The sequence below is a fragment of the Salarias fasciatus genome, chromosome 11 (assembly GCF_902148845.1).
Source record: "Salarias fasciatus chromosome 11, fSalaFa1.1, whole genome shotgun sequence".
NCBI lineage: Eukaryota > Metazoa > Chordata > Actinopteri > Blenniiformes > Blenniidae > Salarias > Salarias fasciatus.
This window is the reverse complement of record NC_043755.1, coordinates 9,557,454-9,577,560: the sequence shown is the minus strand read 5'-3', so window position 1 is coordinate 9,577,560 and position 20,107 is coordinate 9,557,454. Positions and strand designations below refer to the sequence as shown.

At 41.1% G+C, this 20,107-nt stretch overlaps 3 protein-coding genes across 4 annotated transcripts; 2 read left to right on the top strand and 1 right to left on the bottom strand.

Annotated features, from left to right (window-relative positions):
• Window positions 1–3,403: 3,403 nt before the first annotated feature.
• On the top strand, window positions 3,404–13,006 carry gnl2 (G protein nucleolar 2). 2 transcript variants are annotated; one of them, XM_030103411.1, is made up of 16 exons: window positions 3,404–3,592; window positions 4,744–4,828; window positions 4,925–5,019; window positions 5,741–5,880; window positions 7,503–7,687; window positions 7,788–7,854; window positions 7,948–8,106; window positions 8,204–8,317; window positions 8,938–9,066; window positions 9,849–9,953; window positions 10,090–10,248; window positions 10,971–11,078; window positions 11,157–11,623; window positions 11,978–12,060; window positions 12,245–12,321; window positions 12,459–13,006. In XM_030103411.1, exons 1-16 carry the CDS (start codon window positions 3,529–3,531, stop codon window positions 12,600–12,602), a joined length of 2,181 nt encoding a protein of 726 aa, XP_029959271.1. In that variant the 5' UTR covers window positions 3,404–3,528; the 3' UTR covers window positions 12,603–13,006. The 2 variants fall into 2 exon arrangements, with proteins under 2 accessions (XP_029959271.1, XP_029959270.1); XM_030103410.1 differs by having other exon boundaries at window positions 11,154–11,623; window positions 12,459–13,005.
• On the bottom strand, window positions 12,951–15,424 carry dnali1 (dynein, axonemal, light intermediate chain 1). The gene is made up of 6 exons (XM_030103412.1): window positions 15,347–15,424; window positions 14,229–14,365; window positions 13,917–14,086; window positions 13,630–13,808; window positions 13,074–13,238; window positions 12,951–12,983 (listed from the first exon to the last, which is right to left on the bottom strand). The coding sequence occupies exons 1-6, from the start codon at window positions 15,422–15,424 to the stop codon at window positions 12,951–12,953; spliced, it is 762 nt and encodes a 253-aa protein (XP_029959272.1).
• Window positions 15,425–16,074: 650 nt separating this feature from the next.
• On the top strand, window positions 16,075–18,518 carry snip1 (Smad nuclear interacting protein). Its single transcript, XM_030103686.1, has 4 exons — window positions 16,075–16,355; window positions 16,549–16,678; window positions 16,953–17,494; window positions 17,621–18,518. Exons 1-4 carry the CDS (start codon window positions 16,207–16,209, stop codon window positions 17,880–17,882), a joined length of 1,083 nt encoding a protein of 360 aa, XP_029959546.1. The 5' UTR covers window positions 16,075–16,206; the 3' UTR covers window positions 17,883–18,518.
• Window positions 18,519–20,107: the final 1,589 nt, after the last annotated feature.

Sequence of the window (20,107 nt, the reverse complement as noted above, 5' to 3'; positions counted from 1 at the left end):
TAACCCTATTTTACTGATTCCTGTCTTACTTTGTATTATAAATTTTAGAAACTGTGAATAACTGCACCAAAGAAACCCACAGCTTCTGGTGTCTGTCACCCTGTGACTATGCGACTGTGGGGGGCTGTAGGAGCATTTTGAAAACAAAGGATTGTGATATTTGCAGCAAAAACAGTGGAAAAAAAAAGTATTAACGAAATTACCTTGTTTATGATTAAAATCTTCCTATTTTCTGATGTAGTGTTGCTTTTACAGGTCTTCACTGTTTTTCATTAATGAAATCACTTTCAAATCTAATTTATTGTTTTTAGTTCTCTCCTATTTCTTTTTTTTTTTCTTTTCTTTTCCAGAATGGTTCAATTTCTGTGTTGCCTGTGTTGAAATGCACTTAATATATTAAAAATGTTCAAGCAGGTGTGACTCCAGAACTATTTCCTTTATCAAGGTCAAAATATTTTTTTTTTTTTTTTTTTTTTTTACTTTTGATGCTTTTCACACTATTGTTCACTTCAAAAGAATGTGTCATGTGTTTTGCACTGGTCTTCTCATCATTTATGTCACTGTGGAATGAATCTCTTTAGCTGGAAACAAGAAATCTGTCAGACACATGCTTCGGTTAAGGTATCAATCTGCACGAGGTCCTGTCATAATTTATCAGACGCAGCTGTTTGTGTGTTAACTGCTGACACTCTCTCCCTATAACTTAAGAATCTTCAATAACAACCTTTGAAGACTTAAAGCGAACGTCCAAAACCTGCTCCAGTGATTGATGCTGTAGTTTCAGTCATATTATTTGACAGATATAGACAATCTGGCTGCTCCAGAAATATTAAAATTGAATTGTACTCATCATTTTGTTCTGAGTCTGTAGAATTTTGGTTTTTGTCTGTCGTGAGATAAACTGCTTCCTCAATATGATATTTCTGATGTTAGACTCGAAGCTCTCTCTGTAGAACAAACACCAGGATGAACCTAGCTGGCACAGACATAATAAAAAGTCGACATTCTTTTTCTATTACTTAGTCATCTACACATGGATTACAGGGAAGCTGGTTAAGATCTCGCTTACATTAATTAAAAAAAAATAAAAAGAAGAAGTCTGTTGTTGACATCAGCAGAAACAACAAAATTCACCACAGAAAGGCCCCGGCTGGAATTAAACATGGTTGTTAGTGTGGCTGGAGTAACGACAACAACACCAGATGTTATGTTGTTAAATTTATTGTACTTTCTTCTCCTTGGCAAGGAAATCACTGAGTGTTTTCATTTGTCAGGTTCCGCATGTGATCTGTCACGGGTTTAAAACTGTAACTTGTGTGTCGGTCTGTTATGTTTTCATTTTGTTCTTTGTCTTCTGACTGCTCCCTGCTCAGAGGTCACCTCAGCTGACCATCAGTCTCCGTCTTACCGTATCCCCACCACATCCTCCTTCACTACATCTTAACTCTCACTGCAAACTACATTGTCATCTGCAAACGTTGAATTCCTCTTACGGTACCGCAGTTTCTCTCCTGGCATCCCATCATGTGCTTCTCCTTGGTATGCTGTGTTTTTCATTCTACGCAGAAATTGTAAGCCTTGCTTCAAAGATCTTAGATAAATGGATCAATCCTTGTCTGGTTGAATTTCTGCATGCAAATTCTGCTGAATGCTTGTCCAATCAGTTAAAGGTCTTTGTGGTGGAAGCCTCGTCTAACCAGACGTTTCCATGCGAATCACTTGAAGAGGGTCGCGTCAAGTTCAGCCAACCTGTTGGTTTAGCAGCTGTAAAACGTACATCCTCTGAGTACAGATATGAAGACAGACAAAATATACCCTGCATTCATTATGATGACAGACGACTGAGAGCACATAACATAAACTGTGTTCAATTTCTTTTCACTGGCTTTAAGTGGCAGGAAATCTCATCAGGTTCATCGTGTATCATTTTCTTCAGTGGTTTAGAACATTGTGACGAACTCAGCTGTCAGAATAATGACTTTAAAGGGCTTTAGGATGATTGGTTTCATATGAAGATACTGTTTGCAAGGAGAGTTTATCGACAATTTATCAACCGTAAAGAAAAAAGATATGATGGAATTACATTTTAAGATAAGGATTTTCCTGAAACGGCTCTGTGAGAACAATTTGTCTTGAAAATATCAGAACTACAAAAAAACTCTTTCTCTCGGCTGTGATTTTTTTTTCCGCTTAATTTTCTGCCTAATGAGGGAAATAGGTCTATTATCTAATTTTAAAAATCATTTGTTGCAGAGGCTCACTGATACAGTCTGTTCCAATTTCATCTGCATGAAAATGAACAGAGAACATTCCTCAGTCTCCCTGCTGTATAAACTGAATACTGACTGGATGGCGAGTCTCCAACCCGGAGTCTCTACGAACTTGCCTATATTGGCAGTGAGCCACACTTGTGCAGCGTACCGTATGCACTGTGAAAGCAGCATCATCACCACATCCAGACAAACTCATATTTCAAACATTTTGGAATCAAAGAGTCCTGTGGAAGGATTAGATCCGTTCGGCTTTAATGGAAATCATCGGCTGAACTGAAATACTTTTTTTTTTTTTTTTTTGTTCAATAAAACTAACCTGATCCGAATAAAACAGACATTTATGATTAGTCAGTGTTCACATATGGTTTATCTGAAATGTGTAGTTCCTCCGATTTGACTTGTTTAAATATTTTTAAGCTGGACCACAGCTGTCTTTTTGTTCAGCATCTCGACTTACATGTTTGAGAAACCGACAGAAAATCTGCCAGTAACAGGAAACATACAACATAAAAGCTAGTTTTTGGAAAATCTGATTTCTGTATCTGAAATTATGATTTACCCATCCATGCATCCATCCATCCATCCATCCATCCCTCGGGTCCATCTTTAATACACAGCAAAACAGTCACGCACACACTGTAACATTTATGCAAGTGGGGGAAATTAGAGTCATCACTTGGCCTCACTCCAGCCTGTATATGTAGGGGCTTTCTCGGACCTTTATTGTTCAGTTTAAATTGCAAACAGCCTAGTAACGAGTGTCTGAAGACAGCATGGCACACTCCTGCGACAGATACATTTTGTAGCACCCCCTTCTGGAGCAGGTCAGCAGTGAAATGTAGTTTTTTTTTTTCTGGATTTCAGTGACAGCTTGACTTTCTATGGAACATTCATCACAACATTTCTTCTTAATTTGTCATTTCTGAGCAAGCATTTACATATTTTTTTAAACATTATCATGTATTTAATTCTTTTTATACTTTTTTACAAAACAATTTTTATTTTTCAAATAATTTTCATAGTAACTCATATTTACTGTACTGAGAAGCTCTGCTGAGAAAGCGGCGCTTCTTATTGGTTACTGTGGCTGTCACTCCGATGACGTCACACTTCCTGTTTCACCAGAGGAACACGTGTGCGGTGCGGGACTCCGAGCTGAAGGGGAAAGCATCGCTCAAACTCGGCTTTTACACACAGTGTCGTGTGGTCTCTTCTGTTTCTCTCCTCGGAAGGCTTTGCCGATCAAGTGTTCAAAATGGTGAAGCCGCGGTTTAAGGGGAAAAGCTCCATAAACCCCTCCACGTCCAGCAGCAACCCCGGTGAGCTAACTCCACGATAGCAGCAGTTTGTTTACAGCTAATGCTAACTGCTGCTAGCCGGTGTTGGGACTAATTCCAGCTGTTTAAATTCAGCAAGTTGTGAAATGCAACCCCTGACTCGACGTTTTATGTCTACATACATCCTTTTATGTTCCTGTGATTTAACTCAACGTTTGCTTCAGGTTATATACTGCCTTGATACACTTGGTCCCTTTAAACTTATAAATATATTGACTTACGACTACAGTCAATAATTTATAGAAATAAAACCTCGTGTCTGCAATTAGATGATACTTTGATAAGTCTGTAGAATTCAAATGAGCTTCCATCACAAATGAATGAAGTTTGAAGCAAGGCAATTTTATTTCTGTAGCACCATTCAGACAAGGCAGTTCACAGTACTTTATAAGGAAATATATTGAAACAAGGCAGTTAAGAAAAGCTTAAAAATGATTAAAATAAAGGAAATTGAATAAGTAAAATTAATAGTTTAAGGGAGGTCTGATCAAGGCCTGGTTTTAAAGAAGTGTGTCTGTGAGAGAGTCCCCGATTGTTCTCCAGGTGAGAAGCTTAGGAACTAAAAGTTCTTCACCTTGTTTGCTTCTGACTCTGGTAATGTTTAGTAAACCTCTTCTGAATACAAGAGGGGTCTGGATGTGTATATTGACCCTACACCATTCAAAGCTTTATAGAGCAGGTGTACAGTTTTAAAAGGGATCCTTGGATTTTATTCTTTGGATGGTTGTAGGCTAATTTAGTTTTCATAGTGTGGTTGTTGAAATTCAGTTCCAAACACACAGATTTCAGACTTTATGGTGCAGACAGAGTGTAATGTTAATTTTACTTCATTTACATGAAAACTTCTCATCATATTGACTTCTAAATTACCCATAACTATAATTATCAATTTAAATTCTTTGAAAAGTTCATGTTTTCTTAACACATGCTTTCTTGTAGTATTTTATACTATAGTAGCATCAATAGTTTTTAAAACTTTATTGGTAGGTATAGGATAGCCATTCCAGTCAAAAATAACCAAAAAGTTGTTGAAAGTCGATTATTTAAGGTTCTAGAAACATGTGGATTAATGGAAACACTGCATTGCAGTTTCAGATGAATCATCAGTGTGAACTCTTCTGTTTGTTTCATAGATCGAGTCAAAGGTGCTGGTGGGAACAACATGAGGGACCGAGCCACAATCAAACGTCTGAATATGTACAGACAGAAGCAGAGATGGTAATTAATATAAAATCTCAGGAGCTGCAGCTTCGATGTTAGTTTGTGTTTATGTGAGTGTTGTATTGACTTTGAGGATGGTTATTCTCTCCTCAGCAATAGCCGTGGAAAAGTCATCAAACCTCTTCAGTTTCAGTCCACAGTCGCACCGGGAACTGTGGCCAGAGTTGAACCCAATATCAAATGGTTCGGTAAGTATACATCTCGACTATATTCTCCATGGTACTGCAGTGCACGCTACAGAAATGATTAGCATTTGAGGGAGCCTTTTTGTCACTTTGTGTTTTGTATTATTTACTTTCGTTTGTGCACATGCATGGAAATAAAGAGGGATGTTTCCTGTTGATAATGTTGAAATGCACCTGTTTAATAAGGTGTTCACAGGCATTTCGTTAAAAGAGCAAGACAAAGAGAGTTTAAGTGTGTGTGTCAAGGTGAAGCTCGTTGTTGCTGTCAGTTTCTGCCATCAGCTTTGTCCAGCTGCAAATATCTAACACTCTGAAAAGATGATCATCTGAAGGAGGGCTCAAATGATCCAGTGAGCTCTTTGCTGCCACATTTTAATCTCCGACTAAATTCCAAGATCAATTTGTCAAGAAGACTTGGTAAACATGTTTTTCCCAATGACGTCTGGAAAAGTTGAAGCATCAATCCATCCATCCATCTTCCATGGCTTATCCGGGAAAGTTGAAGCACTGACATTGTATTCATTCTATGCTATTGGCTGGTTTGCCTGATGGTATTTGTTGACGGAAAGATTTTATATCCTGGAGTTGTGAAGGTTTGTGTTTAATGTGTTTTAACTGGCCTGATGTAACTTGTCTGGAAATGACAAGAAACCTTAGGAAAAGAGAGGCTATTTAAGCTTCCGCATTTTGTCCATACTGACATCTTGCATCGTCTCTGCTGTAGCAAACACCCGTGTGATCAAGCAGTCGTCCCTCCAGAAGTTCCAAGAAGAGATGGGAGCCATACAGAAGGATCCGTATCGTGTTGTGATGAGACAAAGCAAACTTCCAATGTCCCTGTTACACGATCGAGTCAAAGCCCATGTGAGTATGAAAGAAATGCTTCTGATTTAGTTTGTTTTTTAAAAATCTTAGTTAGCATCATTACATTGGCATTTAAACATCTCAACAATTTGACCTGGCTTTGATGCAGAGAAGTTCCTCTTTCCTGGGATTTTTTTTATTTATCTTGTGACATAAAAATGAAAACAGATTTGAATCCTCTTTCAACCCTGTCACGCTGGCTGTGAAGCCGAGGTCACCAGTATTGTGTTTAGCTTATGAGAAGACGCCTTCTGCAGAATTTTAAATTCACTCCAGAACCGGCGAGGCTCCGAATAACAGCCTGACCGACCCGTCTCTGTCTCTGTCTCTGTCTCTGTTCATGTCCCGTCCTGTTCGCTTTGGCCGCCTGGGGTCAATAAGTTAATGTCTTGACTGGCCCAGAAGCTTTTTTTTTTTTTATTTAGTCGGCCTCTTATAGTTTGCAATGATCAATTGGCTTAATCAGTTGGGTATTTACAGTTATTTTCCTAGTCAGTTAATACTTTTTGCACTTTTTCAAGTAGAGTCTCAGATTCCTGCGTTTAAAAATGCGTATGTGAACAGTAGGACGGGAGCAAGTCAGGCTTTGGAAAACTGGTTGACTTTCACTTGAAGGATAATCCACAGATTAATTGATGATGAAGGTAATTGCAGGCTGATTACCTTCTACCAAAGACACAGATGAAGTAATCACCAGACTTTTGTTTTGGTCGGGGAAATTACTTTTTAAAAGAAACAGGGGACCCTGTCTGAAGACTTTGGCAGCCGCTAAAAAGAGCCTCATTTCTGACGGCTTGTGTTTTGAAGGTCACTGGAAAATGCAATCAGCACTGGCACAGCCTTCAGCGGTTCACTGGCTTTGTCGCTGCATATTTGAGGGTTCTGTTTTCTGTATACATTTGTTCTGTTTCTGTCTTCGGCCTTCTGAAGGACTTTTTTTTTTTTATTTGACTTAAGGCTCCCTGTGCAGCGCACTTTGACCCTTTTCCTGTGAAAGTTTCTCTAAAAATAACTTGTCACTCGCCGTATCGCAGTAACTGTATCAAAAATTTGCAACGACGCCAAGAAGCCTTTTTCTGTGTGGAGCGTTTATCTTCATGAAACATTACTGTGCACTTCGAAAGCTCAGCGGTTCAGCTGTAACTTGTAGATGTATTTTCAGAGCATTTTATTCCTGCTGACGAAAAACCGAGGTTGTTGAAACTGGACGATCTGATTGTTGATTCGAAGGATTGGTTCAGGGGGTTTTCTCTCTTCTTGGTGATGCTACCAGAGATCGTGGTAGATGCATAATTGCTGGTATGAACTGTAGTCACGCTCGCAGTCATGTCTGAAGTAAATCCAATAATATGATGATCTAGTTGAAGACATGATCTTCCAACTCCAGTTCGAACCCAACGATAACAAGTACATGATATTACACAATAATATATAGGGAAAATTCCATTTATTTGTCTTTTTTGCTCAACCGTAATTTGTCAGTATCAATGTTTTTTGAGTCTGTTGAACTAAAAACTGTGGTCAAACTTTAATATAAGATCTCCTGGCACAGTCTTTGTTAGTTCTTGGAAGAATAAATTTTTCACAGCTCTTACAAACTTTTGTGCTTTTTACGATGGCAGAACTCCAAGGTGCATATTCTGGACACAGAGGCGTTTGAAACCACATTTGGACCCAAAGCCCAAAGGAAGAGGCCCAGTCTCATGGTCGGGGATGTGAAAGACCTGCTGGAGCAGGCTGAGGCCTCCGCCATGAGCTACGACGCCGACAAGGACAAGAACCTTGTGACGGAGGACACGGGGGTCCGGTGAGAGTCTCGCTCCACAACCTATGAACAGGAAAGTCATCTTTTGTAAATCTGCAGAATTTTCCTTTAAATTTCTCTTTTTCTTTTTGTTGTGCGGCAGAGAGGAAGTACGGGAAGAGATTTTCAAAAAGGGTCAGTCCAAGAGGATCTGGGGAGAACTCTACAAGGTACCGTTTCCGTCTCCTCAACTCCCGAGCCTCACGCCGCCGCAGATCTTCTGCTGCGAGGTCGCTCTACACGCCTCTCTTGCACTGTGACAGGTGATCGACTCGTCTGACGTGATCATCCAAGTGCTGGACGCCCGTGACCCCATGGGAACCCGGTCCCAGAACATAGAGTCCTATCTGAAGAAAGAGAAGCCCTGGAAGCATCTGATCTTTGTTCTGAACAAGTGTGATCTCATCCCCACCTGGGTCACGGTCAGTCTTTTTCACCACTTCTCATGATTTCCATTTGACCGGGAGCTGCTGTTTGTTTTGTCGCAGTGTTTAATTCATGCTGCTGTCTTTGAACTAGAAACGCTGGGTGGCTGTTTTGTCCCAGGAGTACCCGACTCTGGCTTTCCACGCCAGCCTCACCAACTCGTTTGGGAAAGGCTCGCTCATCCAGCTGCTCAGACAGTTTGGCAAGGTGAGCAGAAACTCACAGGCATCTTGGATTTCTTGTACTTATTTGCTAAAAAAGAAGACGTACCACACCACAGATCCTGCTCTCTCCTCAGAAATTGATCAGTGGTCGACAGAGCTTTTTTTTTATTTGAAGATTAAGGCTATTTTCTGTTGCATGTAAAGAATTTCTCTCTGGGTTTAATGAAGTGTTGTGTTCATTGGTAAATGGAGTCCACTGGTTAAGAACTGCAGATGCATTTTACAATGAAGTACATTAACTGGCAGCAGGTCAGTACATGTACTGGATATCAGTAGAATACCATAACGCCACCTTGATTCGTAGCACATGTGATCCATGGAGCTTCTATAGACCTGCAGCCTTTTCCAGCTGACTGTAGGCATTTCTGGATCTCCTGATAAAAGAGCTACAATAAAACAATCATCTGTAGTACACCTGGTCGGTCGCACAGGGAAAGAGAGAGAGCACAGTTCAGAGTAACGAAACAATCAAACTGGACGAGTCGTGAGTTTATCAGCAGGTAAACAGGGGAAAAATATATATATCGCACTCTCTTACACATGGCTAATGGCTGATTTAACAACATTCTTAACTTTCTTTTTTCGTCTGCTGGTTTCTCGCAGCTCCACACCGACAAGAAACAGATAAGTGTGGGTTTCATTGGCTATCCCAACGTGGGCAAGAGCTCAGTCATCAACACTCTGCGGTCGAAGAAGGTCTGCAACGTGGCTCCTCTGGCTGGAGAAACCAAGGTACTGTCAATGAGCATTTATTGAAAAGTGAAAAGTGTTTGACTTGCATCGCAGTGTGTGATTTATATGCTGGTAAATTGTGCTTTGATTGCGATGAGGTGGCGTGAGGTGAGACGACTCGGTAGTTGTTGATCGCTGCAGCAACAGAATGAAACTGGCTACGTATGCTTCACTATATGACTGGAGATCTGAGTGCAGATCGGACCGAGTGAAAGAACAACAACACTTTTTATCTGTAATTTCCTCTCTCCTGGGCTGCTTATCCTCTCTGGAAACGAACACGGTACTGAAACCGCCCAGAGTCCATAGAAAGGTCAAGGGGAAAGTGAGGGGAATTATTAGCTTTCTTTGTTTGCCAAAGTTGTAAACTTGGACCACAACAAAGCAGTTTTTTTCCCCTCTCACCTTTTCAGTGAACCTGATGGGCTCACGGCCAGCGTCTCTTTATTTCTCACCTTATCTTTGATACAAGCCGCTCATCCAGCACTGGTGAACGCAGCGTGAACCTCATGTCTTGCAGCACATCTTCCATTTCAGCACTGAGATCTACTTGTTCACGGAAACAAAACACTAATTTGTTTGTGAGTGCATTCAAAATAGTGTTTTATTACTTTTAGGTCTACTAAGGGTTAAGGGAATCCTTTGCAAAACTGGCGAATGAGTCCAAGGGATTTAAAGACGAAGAAATGCTTTTTGATTCCCATCCTGATTAAAGATCAATAGATGGAAAACTCGAACTGTCATCTCTGATGTGCTCATGGTTCTTCTGGCTGCTCTCTCAGGTGTGGCAGTACATCACTCTGATGAGGCGCATCTTCCTCATCGACTGCCCCGGTGTGGTCTACCCTTCAGATGACAGTGAAACTGATATCGTCTTGAAAGGAGTGGTGAGTCTCTTTCTTTACCGTTGACGGCGACGCTGACGCTCAATATCCTCTCCGGGGTCTGGAGTTTTACCCGAGCGGTTGCAGGTTTCTATCCTCACATCACTCAGCTTTTTTCTGCCTCCTTTTTTCTTCAAAGGTTCAAGTGGAGAAGATCAAGGACCCAGAGGATCACATCGGCGCCGTCCTGGAGCGCGCCAAACCAGAATACATTCAGAAAACCTACCGCATCCCCTCGTGGACGTCTGCCGAGGACTTTCTGGAGAAGCTGGCGTTTCGCACAGGGAAACTTCTGAAGGTTGAGCTTTCGTTTTCTTGTGTAGAGAGCCTTTTGTAACCCCTCATCGATTATCTTTACTGTTATGACAAAATTTCCAAAATACATATTGCAAAAGACTGAACTGCGACAGATTATTGGCTCAGCCTTGGAAGCTGTTTGTACTTTTTTGACTTTCTCATTCATTATTCATGCTCCGCAAAATCAAAAAGCCACAATTGTGAGTATGAAGAAAAAAAATAGTTCACATAAAATGTGAAATTTGATTTGATTGACAGATCGGATCATTTCAGAACTGTGGTCACAGGACAGAAGTCTAAAGCGCAAAAATAAAAGAAGAAAATGAATAAAAACAAGTCAAAAAGTGATGCTTCTGATATTCTCCTTGTAGGAATCTCAGACATGTGATCCCAGAAACATGTAGGCTGATCTGCATCAGTCTTATTTATCTCAAATCACACTGTTATCACATGTTTACACAATAGTGATATGTTTTTTCAAGTATGTGCAGCATCGGTTCGAACAGAGACCAAAAAAATGGTTGCAAACATCCACTTCACATCAAAATAAGTATTTACTTCAGTTTCATCAAAGTATTTTGAGTATCCTCTTGATGAAGTGCTGGATGCTGGCAGGATTCTGGTGGTTTTTATATTTTAGGTTGAATTCTTCCGAAAACTTTCATTTATTCAAACAAAGACAACACAAAGTGCTTCTATTAAGTCTTTGATGTTCGTCCACAGGGTGGTGAACCAGATCTTGCCACAGTCTCCAAAATGGTGCTGAACGATTGGCAGAGAGGGCGCATCCCTTTCTTTGTGAAACCCCCCGGACCCGAAGGAGATCAAGGGGTAAGGAAAGGAAATTTCGTCGTGGTTTGTGAAGCAGCCTGTGCGTGTCTGTTTTCATCAGTGTGACTGCTCTAGGAGGAGAAGCCTCTGCCAGTCGAAGGGCCAGCTGAGGTAGAAGAGAACGTCCAGGAGGAAGAGCAAGACAATCCAGACGCCACCTCCGAGCAACAGCAGGACCGACAGAAGGAGCAAGTCCAGAAGATCCTGGCTAATGTTCGGCAGAACTTTGGCAAGATCAACGTGGCGCCCGAGTTCAGCGAGGAGGACCTGGTTCCAGTGGAGATGCCTGACCTGGATATGTCAGACTTCTCCGGCTCCGACGACGAGGAAGGCAGCGAGGAGGCAGACCAGGCGGAAGAGGAAGACGAGACCGGGGCCGAGCCGGCCGCCGAGGAGACGGAGGCCCCCGAGTCCGGCACCCCCCAGGATGAGAACGCAGGCGGCAGCAAGAGTTCAAAGGAGGTGATACGAGAGCTGGACGAGAAGATCGCAAAGTACAAACAGTTCCTGGACCGAGCCAAATCCAAGCGCTTCTCTGCGATCCGGTCAGTGAGCCGTTTCCCAGTCCCCCCCCCCCACTCCGTGCGCTCTCAGTCTCCTGTATTGTTCTCATTATGGCACGCATGCGAGGTGACCCCTCACCCATCCATGGCCAGCAGTCAGAGTTTTAGCCGTCTGATCAGTGGCCCGTTTCCATAGTTTCCGTGTGTCACTGTGTTCTTTAATCTGAATCTCCTCTTGTTTGATTCCAGCCCACACACTGGAAAAAACAAAAGTCAAATAGCGGCTGCATAGTTGCTCCAAGCATAATTTAATTACTTTTCATTTCAGCAGAATCCAGCAGCAGTAAACATTGTGTTATGTCGAATAACTATTTACTCTGTCATTTCTTTGCACAGGATACCAAAGGCACTTTCTGACAAAGCGCTCACAGACATGAAGACTAAACAAGCAGCAACAACAAAGCAGGCTCAGAACAAAGGTTGTCAACACTTCTGTCATTAATCTCAGTAGTAATGATTCAAAATTTCCAGTTAATCAGAACATGAAACATAAATTGTGGTTCTGCACCGTTTACAAACGTGAATTTGGTGTTTATAATTTGCGTGTCCAGACAAAGCTGATCAGGTATTGACATTTGATTGTGTTAATTCTTGTGAATTCAGCTGGAAACCAGCGAGGCAAGAAGAGGAAAGCCGAGGAAGTGGAGCGAACCCAGTCACAGAAACTGACGTCCAAACAGGTACGCAGTGTTTGTTCTCTCCGCCGTCAAAACACACAACAGTCTCCACGCAAAATAAATGTCTGTTTCTCATGGATGCACCAAGAATTTATATCAGAAAGAAGTTTGACTCCTCCTCCCTCCCTCCACCTCTGCAGAGAAGAGCACAGGATCGCGCTCAGAAGACAAAGAAAGTCGGTGTTCGTTATTACGACTCCCACAACGTCAAAAACAAGAACAAGAACAAAAAGGCTCCGACAGAACCCAGAGATGGTCAGAGGGTCAAAAGATCCAAGCACTGAACTGGAGATGTAAACACAATCACACGAGATATTTAATAAATCTGTTTTATTGATACCAACAAGTTGACAGAAGGTGTAGAGCTCACTGGTAAAAAGTCAGTCTGAAAAGGACTTTTGGCGCCTAACAATGACCCCTGACATCAGGGAAAGGATGTCTTGTATGTGACCTTTTCACATCTGTCTTTTCACTGCAGCCCAGAACTGTGAATGATGTTTCATTCATCATTTACAAGTGTTCAAGAGAAAATGTACAGTAATTGAAGTGTACTTGTCATACAGTACTGTAATAAAAAAAAGGTTTCATTTATTAACATCAAGTATTGGAAAAAATCGATTCTTGCTCCCCTTTTACTTTGGTGTGACTATCCCTTCCAGCTGGGTCTGAAATAAAAGAAAAAGGCCGTTTAAAACTTTAGACAGATGACAGTGACTGCTGTCGGAAAGCAATATGTTATTGTTTGAAAACACCACCTTAAGCTGCTCATTGGTTCTTTTCAGGAGATGAATGGCCTCGAGATGCTTCTTTTCTTCCAGCAGGCGCTTTTCAGCTTCTCTCTTTTCAATACTTTCAGTTTTGGCTTTCTGTTCATTCAGCTGCTTCTTTAGGTCTCGGACCTCACTCTCCAGGTCTAGAATCTGGGAATATGATTGAGAATTTAAAAAAAAATTGTTGCTCAGTCAAGTCTGCTAGTCACTGTTGTGATTCTAAAGTAGCTAATTGGTGCTCTCTGTTGGACATGAAGTGAAATTACAGTGTAAAAATTAAAATATGGTTCAAAAAAATCAATATGTATTTTACAGTGAACTGAAATATCCAATGCCTTTTTTCTTGGCTATTTTATCTAAGTCATTTTTTTTATCTTGAAGTAGAAAATTTAATGAACACAAATGTTTTTTTCACTGATACCTTTAAACGCCACAATTAGGGAAAATTATTAATCCTTGAAACCTTAAGTGTCAAACTGACAAATCATTTAACTTTTCAATTATTTTCCAATTGCTTTGACTGTATCCTACAGAGACTTACTTGTTTTTCTGTCTCGGTTTTTCCTTCCTCGGCCTGCAGTGCTTTTCTCAGGCCAAAAGCCACACTGCTCTCATACAGTGTCCTATAGGCTGCGATGGTCATTTGGGTTTCGTCTCTGACCCTCAGCAGCAGCAGACCCCGCTCGGCACAGTTGATTGTCACCTGTCTGATTAGTTCATCTGAAAATGAAATAACACTTGATTGTGGAAACGTGATTTCTTCCATGCCTTACAGTTGAATGGGATCATCTTTATGTGTACATCTGCACTGAAACCACGGTGACCCACCGAAACACTGGGAGTACAGCTCCCTGCGGATGGGGCAGACGCCGGTCACTCTGGCCTGTCTCTGCTGGATCTTTTTATCAAGTTCTTCTTCCAGGTTGATAACATCCGCTCTTGTGCAAGGTGCACTCGACACTTGCTGCATCCACAGTTGGTTTCCCTCTGTCCATTCCCTGTAAATGCAGAATAATATTTATAGTCAGATACTTTAATCATCTCCTTTAGTCAGCAATGGGATTTGAACTTCTACTGCTGTCTCAAATGAGGTGATGATGTTTTGAGTTTCATAAACTGCACATGCTGGGAAGTTATGACCTGGGTGGAAGGATGACATTCAAGATCTCCTCATTTTGCTGCCTGGTGGCCTCAGCGGAGGGGGATTTTGGTTTGGGGGGAGGTGGAACAGGTCCCGAGTCAACCAGCTGTTGAGGGCTCACTCTCAAAGGTCGTGCCTGTGTGGAAAATACAAGACATTAGTGGTCAGTACGAGAATATAATGTGACGTGAGGAACCTCCATGGAAAACGAGGGAAACGTAAGGGTAATAAACTGAATCACTGACATTTCAAACTACTGTTTATTTTACTAGAAATGATATTTTCCAAACTGAATGTTTCATATGTATGTTCAAGGTTGAAATCCCGTTATTTCAATGTCATGTTTTCAACAATGAGTCAATGCTGGTTTTAGCTACACTGAGCAGTATAAGCAGCAAAAGTGCAGATTAATATAAATCAAATTGACCATTAATGTAGATAATCTAACCATCGGGTTTACAGTCTGAAGGTCAGGCATATTCTAACTGCCACTACAGCATTTTATTGGAGATGGATGAACACGGGATTCGAACTTACGACCGAGCAACATCCTTAGCTGACAATTTGGTATGTAGATGGAAGGCTGACCACTAGTTTGCAGAAAACTACTTGTCCTGAAATACGGTGCAACACACCTGAAGCAAAGTGGTGGTTTTTAAAATGTTTGTTTTGTGTTTCACCCAAGTTCACAATTTGATCAAATTATGTTGTAAATTTAGCCGTTTGGTGGCTCTTTTCTTAGACATAATTCTATCTTTACTAGACAATGAAAACAGACTCAAAGAAAAAGAAATACAAGGCGGGGTTAACATTCCCATAAACACTTCTTCTATGGTAAATTGATCAACGTTGTTTGGATGTTAAAATAACGCTTGTCTACTGACATGTTTCGGAAACATTTTTAAAAGTCGTGATTGTAAAAATACTGACGATTAGATATACATCAAAAAAAGTTTTTTATTTTGTTGTTGTGCTGTTTTACCGTTGAATTAACGTTTTTCATCCACTGACATATTGATATTCACAGGATATCATGAAATTAAGTAAGATACATCTTACATTGTTTTACAATTACCTGTCCTTCATATTTCAAAACGTTAAGCTCCCGTGAACTCACCTTTGGTGACACTGGATCTGTACTCTTGATCAGAACTGGATTGTCGTATTTCAGAAGAGAATCCGCTGGTGGAATCATCGCGTATATTGGTGGAAGAAAAAAAAATGTCTGGAAAGAACTTTCTTAGTTTAGTCTTTATATATGTGAGTTAAAAAAATTATGTATATCGCTGTTTCCGATGTCGCTGTGTTTATGTTGTCATGACAACAGTGCCCATGCGTTTCATTTTATTTTATCCGACTCGAATAACATTTACGGCTAAATAGCACATTAAATGAAAGCATTGTTTTTGTTTCTGTGATGAAAAAATAAAACGTTTATGTTTGTCATCTTCAGTTTAAGAAAAAAATAAAACCGTGAATAAAATGAAGAAAAAACCAACTATTCCCACATCCGCATCAATTTAATTCAGAGACATATATGCAATAACAGACAAATGGAACAGGTAATAAAGAAATTAAACCTTAATATTGATGTAAGTTTTTATGAGCATTAGTGGCGAACGGTTTTCTTTTATCACAAATGTTTGTTGTTGTAAAATATCATAGTACAAAACATTAACAAAATATTGGCAACGTGTTTAGACAATATCAGGCCACAGATGTTTTACACTGGTTTGGTACTTTTGAAGGAAATAAAACTTTAAAAGATACAGATACGGCAGTCTCAGCGGAACAAAAGAGAAACGCAGACAGCGTCCTACCGGACACTATTCAGTGACGGACCACGCTAAGCGGAAAGGCGTCGTGTGAGAGTGTGGAAGTTTCTGTCACTGCGAAGCTTTTGTTTGGTTTTCTTTACTGGCGACATGGTTAGTTCAGCTTATTAGACGACACTCGATCGAGTACAACTAAACAAAGATGGCTAAAGAGAAGCGGCACAGGAGAAGAGACTCTCCGGAGGTGAAAATAAAACAGGAGAAGCTTAGCCCGCCTAGGCCACAAACATCCCGCCGTTCCAGGTCCAGATCCCCCGGCAGCTCCAGTCCACAGAGGAGAAGAACAAGCAGGTAAACACAAAAAAAGTTAACATCACAGTAGTTTCATTGTCATTGTTTTTTTTTAACTTAACGTTATACGACACTCATGTTGATCCTCGTCGAAGGCTAAAAGGAGTTGTTTCAACACATAGCAACTGGTGGCGTTTTAAAATAGAATCAACAATGTGGAAACGATTCGATCTATATTCGCTTCATTGTGTAGGTCTCCTGCTCGGACGAGGGACCGCTCACCGGGTAGAAGGGAGCCCTCTCCCCCAAGAAGAGGCAGCAGATCCCCCAGAAACCGGAGGAGCCGCAGCCCTCACCGCGGAGGCGATGTGAAGATAAAGCGGGTGAGTAGGTTTCAACACTGCAGTGTCACTATTACTAACCTGCTGTTACACTGATTGAAACAGAGTATGACCATAAGGGTAAATGATCTTGGCATGTTCGAGCATTATTTCTTTTTTTGTCTTTTGAGCTTAATTTTTATAAATCACAAAGCTTTAGTTTTAATGGCTTAAATATTTATACTTAGGTTATAATCCATTATATTCCATATTTATACAAAAGTGTAATTGGATTGAACTGTTTATAATCAATATATTCCCTCTAAAAATGTCACAGGAACGGGATGACCATAGGGGGAGCGGTGATGAGAGGAGACGAAGAAATGATCAACCAGAAGAGAGGCGGAGCAGATGGGAGTCCGACAGGCCGCGGGAGAGAGATCGTGGTGGAGACCGAAATCGAGAGCGTAACGCGCTGGCATCCCAGCAGGCGGAGCGACAGCAGCACGATGAGCGGCGCAGGGAGAACCGTCAGCGTCGCGAAGAAAACCAGGAACAGGCTTTTGGACAGCCGGCAGAAGAGGGCAGTGACGCAAACGCTCCTCCAGCGGAGAAGGAGAAGCCCAACTTCGAACTTTCGGGGGCGCTCACAGAAGACACCAACACATTCCGCGGAGTGGTGATCAAGTACAACGAGCCACCCGAGGCTCGGATCCCGAAGCGCAGATGGCGACTGTACCCTTTCAAGAATGACGAACCGCTCCCAGTCATGTACATCCACAGACAAAGTGCCTACTTGTTGGGACGTCAGCGGAAAATTGCTGATATTCCCATTGACCACCCATCGTGCTCGAAACAACATGCAGTGTTCCAGTACAGGTAGGAGTTAAATTCTTCTGCTAAAATATTAGTGAAACATTCTAGTACCACTTTGCAGATTTTGATACCTTCCTGTTTTGTTGCTGTTACTGAACAGTTAAATAATATCCTCCTTTTCTTCTGCAGACTTGTGGAGTTCACACGGGCAGATGGCACTACTGGCCGCAGAGTGAAGCCTTACATCATTGACCTTGCTTCTGGAAACGGCACTTACCTGAACAACCAGCGCATCGACCCCCAGCGTTACTATGAGCTCAAAGAGAAGGATGTTCTGAAATTCGGTTTCAGCAGCCGCGAGTACGTCCTCCTCCACGAGTTCTCAGACACCAGCGAGGTGGACGCCAAGCAGGGAGAAGAAGATGAGGAAGACGAGGGCCTCGATGAATGAACCGTTCAAGCATATTGTTTGGCTAAAATTAATTCAGGTTAGTTAAAGGCATCGTAGGTGTCAAGATACAAAAAGGTCCTTCTGGGAGCAACAAATTGATCTGGTGTAATCAGGAATCAGGTTCACTATTGGAACAAGGTTGGCTTTGGAGCATATACTGTGTAATTACTGAACTATTGCTTAAACTCGCCACAACTGTCTCAAAGAAGACTTCCTATTCTCAGGTTGTTTGTGTAATGTCGGTGTGATGCATGACTGTTCTCACACTGGACAGCGCTCACCATAAATTAGTGCTCAGTGCCAGATCTTTCTCTTTTTTTTTCCATTTTATATAGTATATATATATATTTTGGGTGTCTGCACTGAGTACTAACTCGTCGTCTGTTCTATACGTGGAAGTGTACATCACATTATTGGAACGTGAACTCAAGTTATTGTCATTAAGCTTTGCTTATTGTCAGAGTAAACATTACAAACACACTGCTTAAAGCCTTGTTTAGTGTGGGGAAAGACGCAGATGCTTTCTTTGTGGTTCCCAGTGTGTATTTAAATTCTTCCCTTTTCGTTTTCATCAGTTCAGAGGCATTCATAGTCAGTTTTCATTTTTGTACTATATCAATAAAGACTTAAGATTTACACTGCCTGAATAATTTATTTGACCTATAGCCAGGTTTTTGCTTGTTTTTCAAATGTCTGCAGTGCTTCTACCATAGATAATTTACTTTAAGTAAGTAATTACAGGAATTTTAGATTAGATTAACATGAAATTCTTCTCTTCATGAGGTCATTCATCAAAAGATCGTGGCACATTGTCACCAGCCACTGTTGGGCCTGTATGGTTTGTCATCAGCTGTAAGTGAAGTTGTTTGAGGAAAAAGTCATTTAACGGAGATGATTGACTGGTTTTTTGATTTTCAGACATTGACTTATGGGGCTTTCAACAAACCGCTTGATTCCTAAATGGTGTGAGAATTTTTGCTGGCTAGAACTTAATTCATGTTTAATTTGGTAAAAGTTTTAAGCTGGAAACCCTTTGTGATTCAGTGTGAGCAGTTGGTGATTGAAGGGCTTCAGTCTGGAACCATCAGCCTTCAGGTTGAAAAACAGAATTCTCACTGCCTCAGAGCCAAATAGTGCCCAAATTTAATAATTTCTGGCTCAAAAAATGCAAAGTGTAGAAATGTGGGCCACATGTGACCTGTGAGCCAGCAGCTGTCCACATTTCTGCTGTAGGTAGCTGTTTATAGATTCACAAATGAGTGAGTAGTGACTCACTCGTATGTGAATGTTAAGTGTAACAGGGCCAAGAATGAGCAGGCTGGCGTGACAACAAAATGAAAATATACTTAAAAACATCTCTGAGTGAGAAAGCGCGAGATGCCACATGTTTGTTGTCTTTCATGTAAATAGTGTGAAATTAACAGTCAGTCTGTGCCATGCCACAATTACATTGTTATTATAACAAAGTGTTAGACTACAACTTAAATTATTGATCCTGATCGTCAATATCCGATCTTTTTGTGAGGATTGACTTTTCTGAAATTGGTTTTCTTGAACATGAGAATGAGAAAACAAGACTGAAATACTTAAGTCATATTTTAAAAAAAAATATTGGTTTATTTTCATTCAAAAGATAATACAAAAATATACAAAAATAATTCTTCACATCTTTGGCATGTTGCTAAGAAATCTGCTGCAATTATTTTATTTCATTGCAGTTTCCACAGGTAAAAATCACAAATTACTTCACATTCAAGAAAAAGAGACATGCAGGAAATAAAGCAGAATTAACAGAATCAGTTTGAATTTGAATGCAACACATGTGGATATATAGAAACTAAAGTGGGCTGGAGAGGAACAAGGAGGCGCATTTAAAAAGAAAAACATTCAAGTGAGGCAACAGAAAGCCTGAGAAAGAGTTGGGAATCTGGGTCACAGCCTGAAATGCACTTTTGGCTCCTGTCCATGACGAGACTGAAGAACTCTGCTGATGGTGTGACAGTCTGCTGCTGTCTGGACATGTCGTGGTTCGGTGGTTTCACAGTCAGTTGAGATCAAACCTGGATCAGCAAGACGCGCATGGGAAGAAGAAGAAGAACGTGAGCTACAATTTGGTATCACGCAATAGTTTTCCAGCAGAGATCATGCGAGAGTCGAGCCTGAGCGGAGTCCTGTTTCAGGCCGGCGGGCGGAGCGCGGAACGGGGGCGGGGGAGGTCGAGGAGA